At 60.5% G+C, this 12,085-nt stretch overlaps 1 protein-coding gene across 2 annotated transcripts in view; it reads left to right on the forward strand.

Moving 5' to 3' along the window:
* Nucleotides 1-11,660, forward strand: part of TAFA5 (TAFA chemokine like family member 5) — a 175,072-nt gene extending 163,412 nt beyond the window's left edge. For both annotated transcript variants that reach the window (XM_065924380.1, XM_065924390.1), the window contains exon 4: nucleotides 9,612-11,660. In XM_065924380.1, coding sequence (XP_065780452.1) covers nucleotides 9,612-9,620 — 9 coding nt within the window. In that variant the 3' untranslated portion in view covers nucleotides 9,621-11,660. The remainder of the gene's footprint in view (nucleotides 1-9,611) is intronic.
* The last annotated feature ends 425 nt before the right edge of the window (nucleotides 11,661-12,085 follow it).

Raw genomic sequence — 12,085 nt, forward strand, 5'->3', positions numbered from 1 at the left:
AGAACACTGGAGTGGGTGGCCATGCCCTCCTGCAAGGAATCTTCCTGACCCAGGGATCGCACCAAGGTCTCCTGCATTGGCAGGCAGATTCTTTACCATCTGAGCCACCGGGGAAGCCCCACTAGGGCCGCTTTAAGGGTTCAGAAAGTTAGAACATGAACGCCATATGTGGGGCTGGCACATACCGACGATACAGGGTACACATCTGAGTTGTTGTTGAATCTCATCTAGAATGTGATGAGAACAGCCCAGTGCACCTGTGGGCACAGGGAAAGATGGGCTCGTCAATACACTGTGGCTTAAATCACTTTGTTTTTAACTCAGAACAGAAATGAAGAACCCAAGCTATAGAAAAAGCCACCTTCAAAACGAAAGGAGAAAACCTGTAAAGATGAAAAAGAAATATTAATGATTTTTTTTAAAGACAGGGAATTGATCGTTGCATCTCTGGCAAAACTACAAAAATGCATTTTTACTTCTGTCATGTGTAGGTTTTTTAAAAGTTAGAACGTAAGCCTGAAAGGAAGAAAGAAAAATCAGCCTCTAATGGGGCCTCAAATTATTCAGGAGTGTGTGCATAGCTGGGCCGCTGATCACTACACATGGAAATCTGATTAAATATATCATATTTTGGGGGGCACGGGATTAACAAAAGTAACCAAGGGAATAGGAAATGTTAATGTTTTCCTGGAAAAGTTCCAGACGTTTTAGCTGGCATGTTCTTGAAAGCATTCTGCAGACAGGTGCCTCTTCCCCCAAATCGGAAAATGCAGTAAACTGCCCAGGTCATTTTAGGAGCTGGTAAAACCCTGGTGCCAGAAGGGCCCCCAGAGTTAAGGCTTGCAGAGAGTCGTTGTGTTCTGTAGAGCGTCTCGCGTCTGTGATGTGGGCCGGGTGGTGTGCCAAGCGCTGAGCTCCTTTCGCCAACGCCCGAGGCCCTCTGGGGCTTAGCGCTGTTTTGGGGTGCACATGCTTCTGGGGGGATCCCTGCCCCTGGTGTGAGTGGTGACTGGGTAATTTTATGCTGGCACTGACATGAAATAACAGCAGGCTGATTTCTGCAGGCCCTCAAAAGAACCCAGGGCAGTCCACCACAGAGCAGATTTATATGAGATGCAAACACTTTAATATTTCAGAATCAGGTAGGCCAACAAGATCTGTCAGGAGATCAAATACAACACGTGTTCTAATTCAGAAGATGCAGGAAAAGACAGCAGTCAAACCCTGTATTTATTCCTCAGAAAAAACATCACAGGAGCGAGGCTTGCAGCCCTCTAGGCTAACCTGGAGGAGAAGGTGGGTCCCCCCAGAACCTGGTATCCCCCTGGGGCCAGGGCTGACATTGAGCTGCAGGTGGACCCCACCCTGGCCTTACTGGGCCGAGGGCCAGCGGCTGTCGTGAGGCTGGCCTACAGTCCCCCAGGACTGGTTACTTTTTGGAAGTTCTGGCAAATGCACTCATAAAACTATTTGATATGAGAAAACGCAATCACTATTACCTACAGAAAGTAAACAGGTACTTCCTAAACTCTAGAGGATCACCTGAATGTCTTGAAAATGAATTAAAGAATTTGTTAAATTAGACCAACTAGGAACATAGAAGTTCCTTTACTTGTGTTCAACTGTAAACTTTCATAGACAGGAACAAGCTCTGGTCTAGAGCAGAGGCCAGCTGACTACCACCTGCTGGTCAGATCTGGCCCCCTACCTGTTTTTGTAAATAAAGTTTTATGGGCACACAGCCTGGCTTATTCACCCATATATCACCTAAGGATGTGTTCGCACTGCAATGGCAAAGCTGAGTCTTTGCAGAGAGAACTTACAACCTGCAAAGTTGAAAATACACACTCCCTGGCCCCTGAGTTTGCCCACCCCAGACTCGATTAATAAAGGCGCATCTGCCCGTGGGCTGGGGCACAGAGTCACAGTCGCGTAGACATGGGTCGTTTAGGAGGTGGAAACAACGTGAAGTCTGTAGGCAGCTTTAAGGAAGAAGCACGCCCACTGGCTCGTGGGGGAGAGACTGGAAAAAAGCCTGTGTTCTTACCTCCAAGCAGCTGTGTGTGGAAAGTATAATGGTTTCATTGCAGTTAATAAAGAAATGAAAGTGAGAGAGAGGAGCTCTCTGTTAATGGCAGGAGCAAGCATAAAATAACTGGGAATAACTCTAGTAAGAAAAATCACATAAAAAGATCATGACAAAGCCTCACCATGGGAAACTAACAGAGACTTGCAGAGATGAATAGAAAGATGTCACACACTTTGATCAGGTAGGGATTGTCTAAATATTATGACGTTGTCCTTTCAGACTTGATGTTTAGATTTAGTACAATTTCAATCAAATCTCCGATGAAATGTTTCTGGAACATTACAGAACGATTTCATGTCTCATGTCGGGTGGGACTCAGCCACGGTGTGGAACAAGGCTCTGGGACTGGCCCCAGGGTCCACCTCCCGCTGGGGAGGGACAAGGGGGTGAAAAAGCTTTGTGAGCTGATCAGCGCTGGGCAGTGTGGGCCACAGCTTGGTTCTGCCACTCACGCACCTCAGGAGTCCGTAGAGGACTGTGCTTCATGAAGTTACCGGGATCCACTCACCCGCCTCATGAGTCCGTACGGTACCGTGCTTCATGAAGTTCCTGGGATCCAGTTACCACCCACGAAGGTGTTCCCTCTTCCGATGCTCATTCTGAGTCGAGGACCAGACCACGTGGCCAACACGTACCCAGATGTTGGTATCCGTGGACAGGGGTGCCAGGGGAAGGGGCGGCCCCCAACAGTGGATGGTGAGAACACCCGCTTTATATTTGGGGGAGACAAGTGAGACCCTTACCTCACCCCTCATCCCAAATTAAACTTCCTATGGATTACAGACTAAAATAAGACACTGGAAACCATGAGATGGCTGGAGACGAGGCCAGGTGGGCATTCGAGTTCAGGAGGAAGGACGCTGAAATGGTCCAGCAGCCTGAACACGAGCAGTGACCAGCAGTGATGACGGCAGACACCCCCGACGCTGTTCTGAGCACGCGCCCTGGGGCCCCTGTCCAGGCAGGTGGTCACCATGGACTGTCGCCACCCCATTTTACAGCTGAGGCCTCTGCAGGTCACCAGAGACCAGGAGGCCGACACTGGGCCCGTCCTAAGGGGAAGCCCCGATACCCGGAGCTTCTGAAAGTCAAGCTTCCCTCCACGAGAACCGAGGCCGATGGAAGGTGGGCGTGGGGGGCCTGCCCAGCGGGAGCTGGTTCCCAGCCTGGGACAGGGCAGCAGGCAGACGGGGAGGATCGCAGCTCGGGGCGGAAACTTCCTAAAGCCTGGAATGTGAATGGAACATGTGACGAGAGGTTCTCCATCAGGGGTCGGCCGCCACAGTGCCAACGGGCGCGGCTCCCGGGGCCCCTGGGCTGGGTCTGATCTCCTTTAGCTTCATTTCGAAGCTTCACAAAGGATGCTGGGAGGCGTGTGAATTTGCCGGTCTTCCTGGAGAGTGCTGGGCAGTGCGTCATCAAGAGAGTCAGAGATGCCCGTGTCAGCGCCTTTGGACAACGGTCTGGCAGTTGCTCAGAAAGTTAGGCACATCTACCACGTGACCCAGAACCCCTCTCCTGGGGTGCTCCCCTGGGTGGGAGGGGGTCGGGGTCACTGCTGACGGGCGCACTCTGGGGAATGCTGGCAAGTGTTGCAAGCTGACCGCGGTGACGGCTGCCCGGCTCTGAACGGACCAAACCGCGGAGTTGACCCTGTCAGAGGGCACCTGTGGGCTGTGAGCTGTCCCTCAGTGAAGCTCCTTTTAACAGATGGACATGGATGGATATTTGAGCCACAAAGGGTTTGGCCGGATCCTCGGCCTGCTCCCCAGACGCCTCTGACTGACAGCAGCCTGGCAGGGCCGCCGCACCGTCTGCAGACACGTGTCCCCCTGAGGACGCGGCCTGGGTCCAGCAGTGACTCCCCGCCTGCTAAAAGCGGACGCAGCAGGCAGAGCGAAGTCAGGGTTCCACCCTGAGCTCCCCGAGCACGCAGGGCCCCACACGCTGAGAACAGTCAGGCGCCAGAGAGGCTGCCTGCCACCCCTCGCAGGCCCCCACCACGCCTTGTCATCTCCAGCATCGCTGGGACCTCAGGACGGCGGGGCGGCTGCGAGCGATGCTTGGCCAAATGTGTCACCCTCTAATGCTGGCGTTGGCGGAGCCGGTGGGGCGGGGGGCAGCAGGGACGTCAGAGTCTGCCTCTGCCTAGGGACAGAGCAGACAGACCAGAGGCCGAGCTGTCAGACCCCCTTTGGAAAAGCCTCCTGGCGAGCCAGCCCTTCTGGGGGCAGTTGGGCGGGATGTTGCCGGGGTCCCGGCCTCCCCCGGGCGGAGCGGAGGTCTCTCCGCCGCCTCCCTCAGGCAGGCCTCGGGGCACTCACTGCCCACTGCGGAGACGGGCCTCGGGACCGGTGCGGGGAGAGAGGTCTGCGGGGCGGGGGCCCTGGCGTGTTTTAAGCGCTGCCTCTCGCGTCCGTCTCCTCTGTCTCGTTGTTCCACTGGGACACCCTCGTCAGCACTCAGCCCCTCCCGGCGCTTGCCCCCCCCACACACACACATTGCTTTGTCCCCCGAGGCCCGGTTCCACTGTGACCGGTGCAGCGGCCTCGCCCTGGTAAGCCGGTGCTGAATCGGCTCCTCTGCTCCGACACGCAGGGTCGGCTCTGCCCAGGGCAGGCCGCTGAGCACACAGTTCCCTCGCGTTCCCGCCTCGGGCTGGGTGCCGGCCACCCTCCCGCCCTCCCGCCCTTTGCTGGTTCTTGACCAGCCCGGCCAGAGCTAGGGCCTGCCTCCCCCGGCCCTGGAAGGCCAGCGGCTCAGGGTGGTTGAGGCCACGCAGAGGCTTTGTTAGCCAGAGAGCCCAGGAGGGGAGACGCACGGCCGCTGCTGAGCCCGGCAGGGCAGGCGTGGTCACCTGAGTCCTCGCCAGGGGCCGAGGTGTGAGGGTAGCAGGGGAGGGGGCCCTGAGGTCAGACCCGGCCTCCCCCCGTCGGCTGGGCCCCAGACCCGGGCCCCCGGGGTGCTGTGGGGATGTGATGTGCAGAGCGGCCCATCTGCGTCCCCTTACGCAGGGCAGGGTGGCCACCACACACCGCTTCGTAGGCGCGAGGGGCAGCGCCTGGAGGCTGCAGGGCAGGGACCGGGCTACCCGCCCCGGCGTCCCCTGCCCCTGCCCGGCCGCCTCCCCGACCTGGCTTCTCTTGTCAGGGGCACCGTGGAGGCCTGGCCCTTCAGAACCAGCTCTGTGAGGTCCCACGAGATCCCAGCAGCCCGCAGCCTCCGGGACGGATTCCCAGGCACGGGCCCTGCTGCCGCGTGACATCACGGGTGTCCCCGCTGGTCTGGGGCAGTTCATGTGATCTTTGGGGGCTGTGGGCTCCAGGGGATGAAGCCCTTCCCTCGCTGCCTGCTCAGGGACCCTGAGTATCAGGAGGTAGCGTGGCTGTCACCCTCCTGGTGTCCAGCAGCCCCTGAGGGAGGCACAGGGGGATGCAGGTGGGCCGGGGACAGGCAGCCTTGGGGGCAGCCGCGGTGGCCAGTAGCCGCGATCGGGGCAGCCAGACTGGTCCCCAAGGGGCGCCCCGCCGCCTCCTGCCGGGCGTCCCCAGGCTGCGAGCTCCCCTGGCCTTTGCCTGCAGCCCCGCCGTTTGCGGTGTCCCGTCACCGCCCTGTCCACCCCAGGCACCAGCCGCCACTGTGAATTTTCACCCGGACTTGGGCCTCCAGGCGGTCGCCTCCCTGACGCCCGGGCAGAGGCGGCCACGTCTGAGCATCTGTGAGCCTCTGAGAATGAGCGTGTCCCCTCCCTCCTCGGGCGTCTGGGACCTCCCAGGTTCGGGGCTCAGTGAACGACAACCCTCACGTGTGAGGTCAGGAAACGGTCCCAGAACCGCAGTCACGTGGCTGGCTGGGTGTGGACGGGACGATGCTCAGCCTTTCCAGAAGCTTCTCCCAGGCTTTTACTTTCTCCGCGGTAACAGCCGTCGTGGTCAAGCCCTCTCGCACAGTCCACGGTCGTCTCGAGGCCCCGTGGTTTCCGTGTCTCTGCGGTTCATCAGGATCTTTTGCTCCGGACGTTCAATCCAGAACCTCGAGCTTCCTGAACAGAAGGCTCATCCAGACCCGGAAGGCAGTGGGAACTTTCAGAGGAACCGAGACTGCGACTCCGTGGACTCATGGAGCTGGAGACCATCCCTGTGTTTTGTGAACAAAGCTTTATAGTCTCCAAACACCAAGAAAAACCAACTCGTCACCTCAGAACACGGGCTTCCCCGGCTGGAGGGAGAGACCCCCCTGGACGGGAACCCCAGCTCCGACCAGCCCCCAGGGCACAGATGCGGAGGGGACCCCAGGCTGGACCCCCCCGAGACAGAGAGACCGCTGCCCGAGCTCCTGGCGGATGGAGCCCACGTCCTGCCCAGCCTGGGGTCCCGGTCACTGACCCTGCTTCTACCTGAGCATGCGCGAGGAGGGGGCCCTGGGGCTGAGACCCCCCAGCTCAGGCCTCCTCGCTTCTCGTTTGTCTCCCCAGGGCTCAGGCATGTGGTCCCCAGGTGTGGGGCAGCCCCCAGGAGATCCCGGGGGTCCCTGGGGCGTGTGGCCTCTGTCTCGAGGGGCCTGCCTCCAGGGAAGGATGCTGGGAACCAGAGGACCCGCTTTCCAGCAGAGCAGCCTCCCACCGCCCACAGGGGCCAGCCGGGCGCAGGGCCCTGAGCGGGGACCCCGAGACGGGCCTCGGCCGTGAAATCCCTCGCCCGGAAGCGCGACTCTGGGGCCAGAAGAGCCCTGTTGGCCCCACTGCAGCTGGTCCCCGGGCTCCCGACCGCCTTCCCGGGCTGCAGACCCGACTCCCCAGCCTCTCTCCCGGTCACTGGGCCTTGGGACCAGCTGGCAGTCCCCACCCATGGGTGCTGCTAGGTGGGCCGGACCTTTTGTCCCAGACGGGCACAGCCTCTGAGGATGTCGGGCTGCCCATCCATTCCTGATGGCCATGCCGAGGTCAGGCTGCTGAGCCCAAGCTCTGACCACAGAGGCCGCAGACCTGTGAGCCCCCGCCTGCCTGGTCCGGCTGCAGCCCCTCCCCTCCAGTGGTTCTGGGTCTGCCTCCCTGCCCCACTCAGCGTGGGCCTGGCCGCAGAAGGAAGGGGACTCTCTGGGCTCAGGAGGAAGCTGGATAGGCTCCCGTGTCCCTCTGTCCTGGCTTCTGTCTCCAGGCTGGGCCCGTGGGGGGGCGCTGGCCGGAGCGGACAGGGGCCTGGTGTCCACCCTTCCCCACCCACCTGCCCACCCAGGGGCAGGAAAGGCCAGAGGCCAAGGGGTGTGAGGGAAAGCGGGGACCCCCTGAGGATGGGGGACCCCCTGTGACAAGCCCTAGGACGGTGTGTAGTGACTGGGTCGCTTTAAGCCATGAGGGCATCCCGAATGGACTCCCAGCCCTGCTTCCCTCCTTGGAAAGGAAACCTGGGTGTCCGCAACACGGCACAGACGAGAGCCGCGGGTGGGGCGCGCTGGGCGGCAGGCCCACGGGCATGTGCCGGGGCCTCTCGTGGCCTGCCCGTGATGAAACACGCATCCTTGTTCAGATCGGGAAGAAACGCAGGGCCCAGCCAGACAAACTGACATAGATGTGAGCGTGTTCCCCTCCTCCGGCCGGCACGAGAAGTGAAGAGGCATCCTCAGCCAAAGCCGGCCTCTCTTCGGTGGAACGACGGGGCGTGGGAGCCTCTGCTGTCTGAGCTCGCAGACGTGAGAAGCAGAGCCCCAGGCGGCACTGGGAGGGGGGCGCTGAGACGGCCCTGCCCCTGCCCGTCTGTCCCGCGTGAGCACGGACGTGGCCAGGGGCCGCTGACCCCCCGGACAGGCTGCTGGCCTGCCCCCGGACGACGCGAGCGTTCATGCCGAGCCCCAGCCTCATCGTCGCTGTAACACAGAGAGTGTGCGCTGTTAGAGAGTGCAGAGGAAATGCAGCAACGTTATCAAAATATTTACCTTCGGGTACAGAAGCGTGGGTGGATTTTTATTTTCTGTTTATGCTCCTATGTTTTCCCATTTATCCAGAAATAAGAACTTACACAACTTTCTATGTAGAAAAAGTAGGTTCGGTGCTTCCTTTCTTGGTTAGCCCCTCAAGCTAGCCAGTGAGTGACTGGGCTGGACGGTCTCGGTCATGGACGTGACTGGACAGGTCGGGGAGGGGCAGCTACCCTGGGCTGTGCGCAGCAGAGCGGAGGGTGGGCTGGACGTGGCCTGCAGGGTCCGGGGCAGGCGAGGGTCACCACCCCTCCTGGACCCCTGCGCCAAGCACAGCACGCATGGGGGCCTCTGTCCAACGTGGGAGAGCTGGGGGAGGGGTGCTCACTGCGGATTGGGGTCCGGGTCCCGGGGCTGATAGGCAGCTGGTCAGATGGGGAGAAGCATGCAACCATGACCCTGCGCTGGCCTGGACAGTTAACTCAGGACCCTGCGCCGGTCTGGACAGTGACCCCAGGGCCCTGCGCCTGTCTGGACAGTGACCCCCCCAGGACCCTGTGCCAGTCTGGACAGTGACCCCCCAGGACCCTGCCCCAGTCTGGACAGTGACCCCCCAGGACCCTGCGCCGGTCTGGACAGTGACCCCAGGCTGTGTCCCACCCTGGCCCTGCTCCCCGCCCCCCTCCTGGGCTGGGCCTCATCAGTGGAGACAGGGGTTCCGAGCCTCTCCCCCGCTGCCCGCCGTCATACCCATCCCCCTCTCCAGCGGCGCGTGGAGCTCCCCTCGGGGGCTACTGTCGCTCTGGACACGTGCCCACAGCCCTGGGGTCCCACACCAGTCCTGCTCCTGCAGCCCCTGGGAGGCCCCGTCATGCCGAGCAGTTGGGCCCGGCGTGGACGTGGACACTGGGCGGGAGGCTGCAGGGGTGCCCCGGGGAAGCCCCCACCCCCGTCCTGAGTCCGCTGTCTCACCCATGACACTCCCACTGCAGAGCAGAGGCTGGGGACCCCTCTGCCCCCACGGCCCTGACCTGGCATGTTCTGCCGTGTCCCTGAGACATCTGGGTGCTGTGTACCCATCAACCAGCATGCTCACCCCAGCTCTGCATCCTGCCAGGGGCTCTGTGGGGGTGAGGCACCCTTGTTGCCAGCGCTCTGCTCTGTGCAATTATGCAGCGCCTGCTGTGTACATGGTTAAAGAAACAGGTCGATGCAACCCAGACCCGAGGGCCTGGCCAGCACAGGGCGGAGGACACGTCGCTCACATCAGCAGCTGAGCGTTCCAGCATGTTCCCTCGTCACGGCCAAGGGCTGGGGGCGGGGACCCGGGCGGGGACCCACCCGGAGGAAGGGGGTGTTCCCACCCGGAGGAAGGGGTGTTCCCACCCGGAGGAAGGGGTGTTCCCAGGGACTTCTCCTTGTGACAAGCATAGCTTTCTCCTCCAGCTTGGGTCTGAAAATTAGTTTTTCTCTTCAAGAAAGTCTGCTGGCGTCTTTTGAGCATGTTGTCTGGGTGAGGCCAGCCTCGTGGGGTCCCTGGGTTCCTTCCATTCCTGACGGGGACCCTTGGTGAGTGTGGAGGCTGACGGCTCTCCTCTCTGCTTCTCAGGTCTCCTGACAAACGCAGCCCCAGAGGGGCGCCAGGAGTGGCCCCGGCTCCCTGGAGAGTCCACAGCTCAGCCACGGTCCTCGGCCCATCGTGGACGCCACCTCCCCTCTGCCATCCGCCCACCCTCCGTTTCTCTAGCCCGTCAAGGACAGCCTGCTTCCTCGGCCGCCCACGCGGAGTCTGTCCGGCCTCCCCCAGGACTCAGGCCGGGGACACACCGCGGGGCCGGGTTGCCGGGCACCCCTGGAGCCTGGCCTGGCCGCCCTCCCGGCCTGGACTTGGAGAAGGAGGTGGACGCGGAGGACAAGCCTGAAGTCCCGCCAGCCCGGGAGTGGAGGACAGCGCTGGCTCCCGGGAGGACTGAGTCTCGGACGCAGACGTGGCCTCTCCTCGAGCCCCAGACTGTCCGAATCGCTTTTATTTTCTTATCCTTTCAGTATATTCAATAGACCAAAGAGCAAAATCTATTTTCACGTGGACTCGCCCTCACCATCCGAGTCCCTGGGTTCGACGGGGGGTACACGGGGGCAGAGACGTGCCCGGGCGGCCCCTGCCCCACGAACACTGCGGGCCCCGCCCCCGCCCCGCGCGGCCGGAGGACGCAGCCGGAGGACACGTGGCCCGTGATGTCCCCACGCGGACCCCGCGGGCACGCCTGCCGGGGACCGCAGCCCGCCGCGCACACCTGCTCCTCTGTACTTAGGTGGACCTTCTCCTACTAAAATCACTTTCTGTTTTAACCAGTTCGACGCGCCTCTCGCCACCCCATTCAGATAGCGGGACAATCCAGGATCCGCAAGAGCATGTTGGGTCTCCCATGACTGCTGTCTCATCCGACCGCCCTTTAGCTCCAGAAAGCAAATTAAAGAAAGCGAAAGTAACACTTGTTTGAAAGAGATCATTAAATGTATTTTGCAAAGCCGAAAGTTATATATTTAACAGTTTTTATATGTTGTATATTTGTAGAAAATCCTATTTAACAATTCATGTGGTAGCCCCAGGCGTCCCTGAGAGGCGGGCCAGGACAGGAGCCTCCCAAAGGGTCTGGGGTGGGTGTTGGGGACCTGCACCCCCAGACAGAGGGGCGCCCAGCGTGCGGAGGGGGCAGGACTTGGGGGCAGCGGGCTGAGCACCAGGTCTGGGCGGCACAGGCACACTGGCCGGTGATAGAAGGGCCGGCAGCCTTTCTCTTGGTTTGGGTTGGATGGTCCTGCCCCCTGGGCCTCTGTCCTGGGAGTGTCCAGTCCTTGGATCACGCCTATTCCAACCAATTTTGTTTCCTGTTTTCTTACCCCTCTCACGTTCGCAGATCTGGAGGGCAGTTGGCAGCCGAACTTGTCTTCCCCATCGGATGACCCCTGTGATCTCAGTCTTCATGCCAGAAGGCGGAGACAGTGGGGGACGGGCCGAGCCCGCATCTCCCGTGTCCCTCCTGCGAGGCGGGGTCGCCAGGCCCCACGGATAAGGGACAGTTACGTTTACCTTCCCCCGGCCGCCCTGTGCCAGGCCCCTTTATCTTCCTGAGTTTCAGCCGAAGTATACTACCTAAGAGTCCAATTAACAGGAGTGTTATGCTAGGTCTATGCTACTAAAAAAAAAAAAAAATTATTAAAAAAACTATATAGAAGTTGTTCCAGCCACCCATAGACTAAAGATAGGAGAGAAACTCCATTTATTTAAGACCCATTCCAACGTCCATGAGTATTTAGTTACCTTCGGTCACCACAGATTCACGGGCACTTGTATCCTGGGGTGAGAGGGATGGCTGGCGGTTGCGTTTCCCACCACAGAGGAGGCGGCCGCGGGGTGCTGGCCCCCCCAGGCTGGCCCCAGGCTCCTCGGCCCGTGGTCACTCCAGGAGTGGGGAGGGAGGCCTGGGGAGGGTCCCCGGCCCCGCGCACCTCTGCTTTGCCTGCCAGCGTCCCCACCACCTCCCCCCTCACCTGTTTCTTTCGACAGTGGGTGTAGACACCTTCTGAGGGCAGAGACTGGGAGTTTGATATGTTGCAGCATTTTTCCCCTTGTTTTACAGTATTCAGTTTTGTGTTGATTCAGCTAAATTATGAAAATAAAGAGAAACTCCTTTGATAAGCATGGCTTTTGTTCGCTGGCTGCGGTGTCCTGGGAGGGGCTTTCGCCGGCGTGGCTGGCAGAGACAGCGTTCAGGGCGCCAGTGCTGACAGGGCCTCCTTCCCGGGAGGCGCCCCGTGACCACGGGCAGGCGAGAGCCCCCCAGGCATTTCTGGCCCCACGGAGGCTCCTGGACGCCCAGCCCCGGGCAGGCAAGCAGCGCCTGACCAGTAGCTACTGCTTCATCCCCGGCCAAGCCCGTGGGAAGGCTGACAGCCTTCACCTTTCCCCGGGGTCTGTGAGCCCGGCTCTGCTCATGCCCCCAGGCCCACCGCAGAACCCTGCTCGGGGCTCCAGAAGGAGACCCTTGTCTGAAGGCCCCCCTTTCCAGGGAAATTCGCTCG

The sequence above is a fragment of the Muntiacus reevesi genome, chromosome 1 (assembly GCF_963930625.1).
Source record: "Muntiacus reevesi chromosome 1, mMunRee1.1, whole genome shotgun sequence".
Taxonomy (NCBI): Eukaryota; Metazoa; Chordata; class Mammalia; order Artiodactyla; family Cervidae; genus Muntiacus; species Muntiacus reevesi.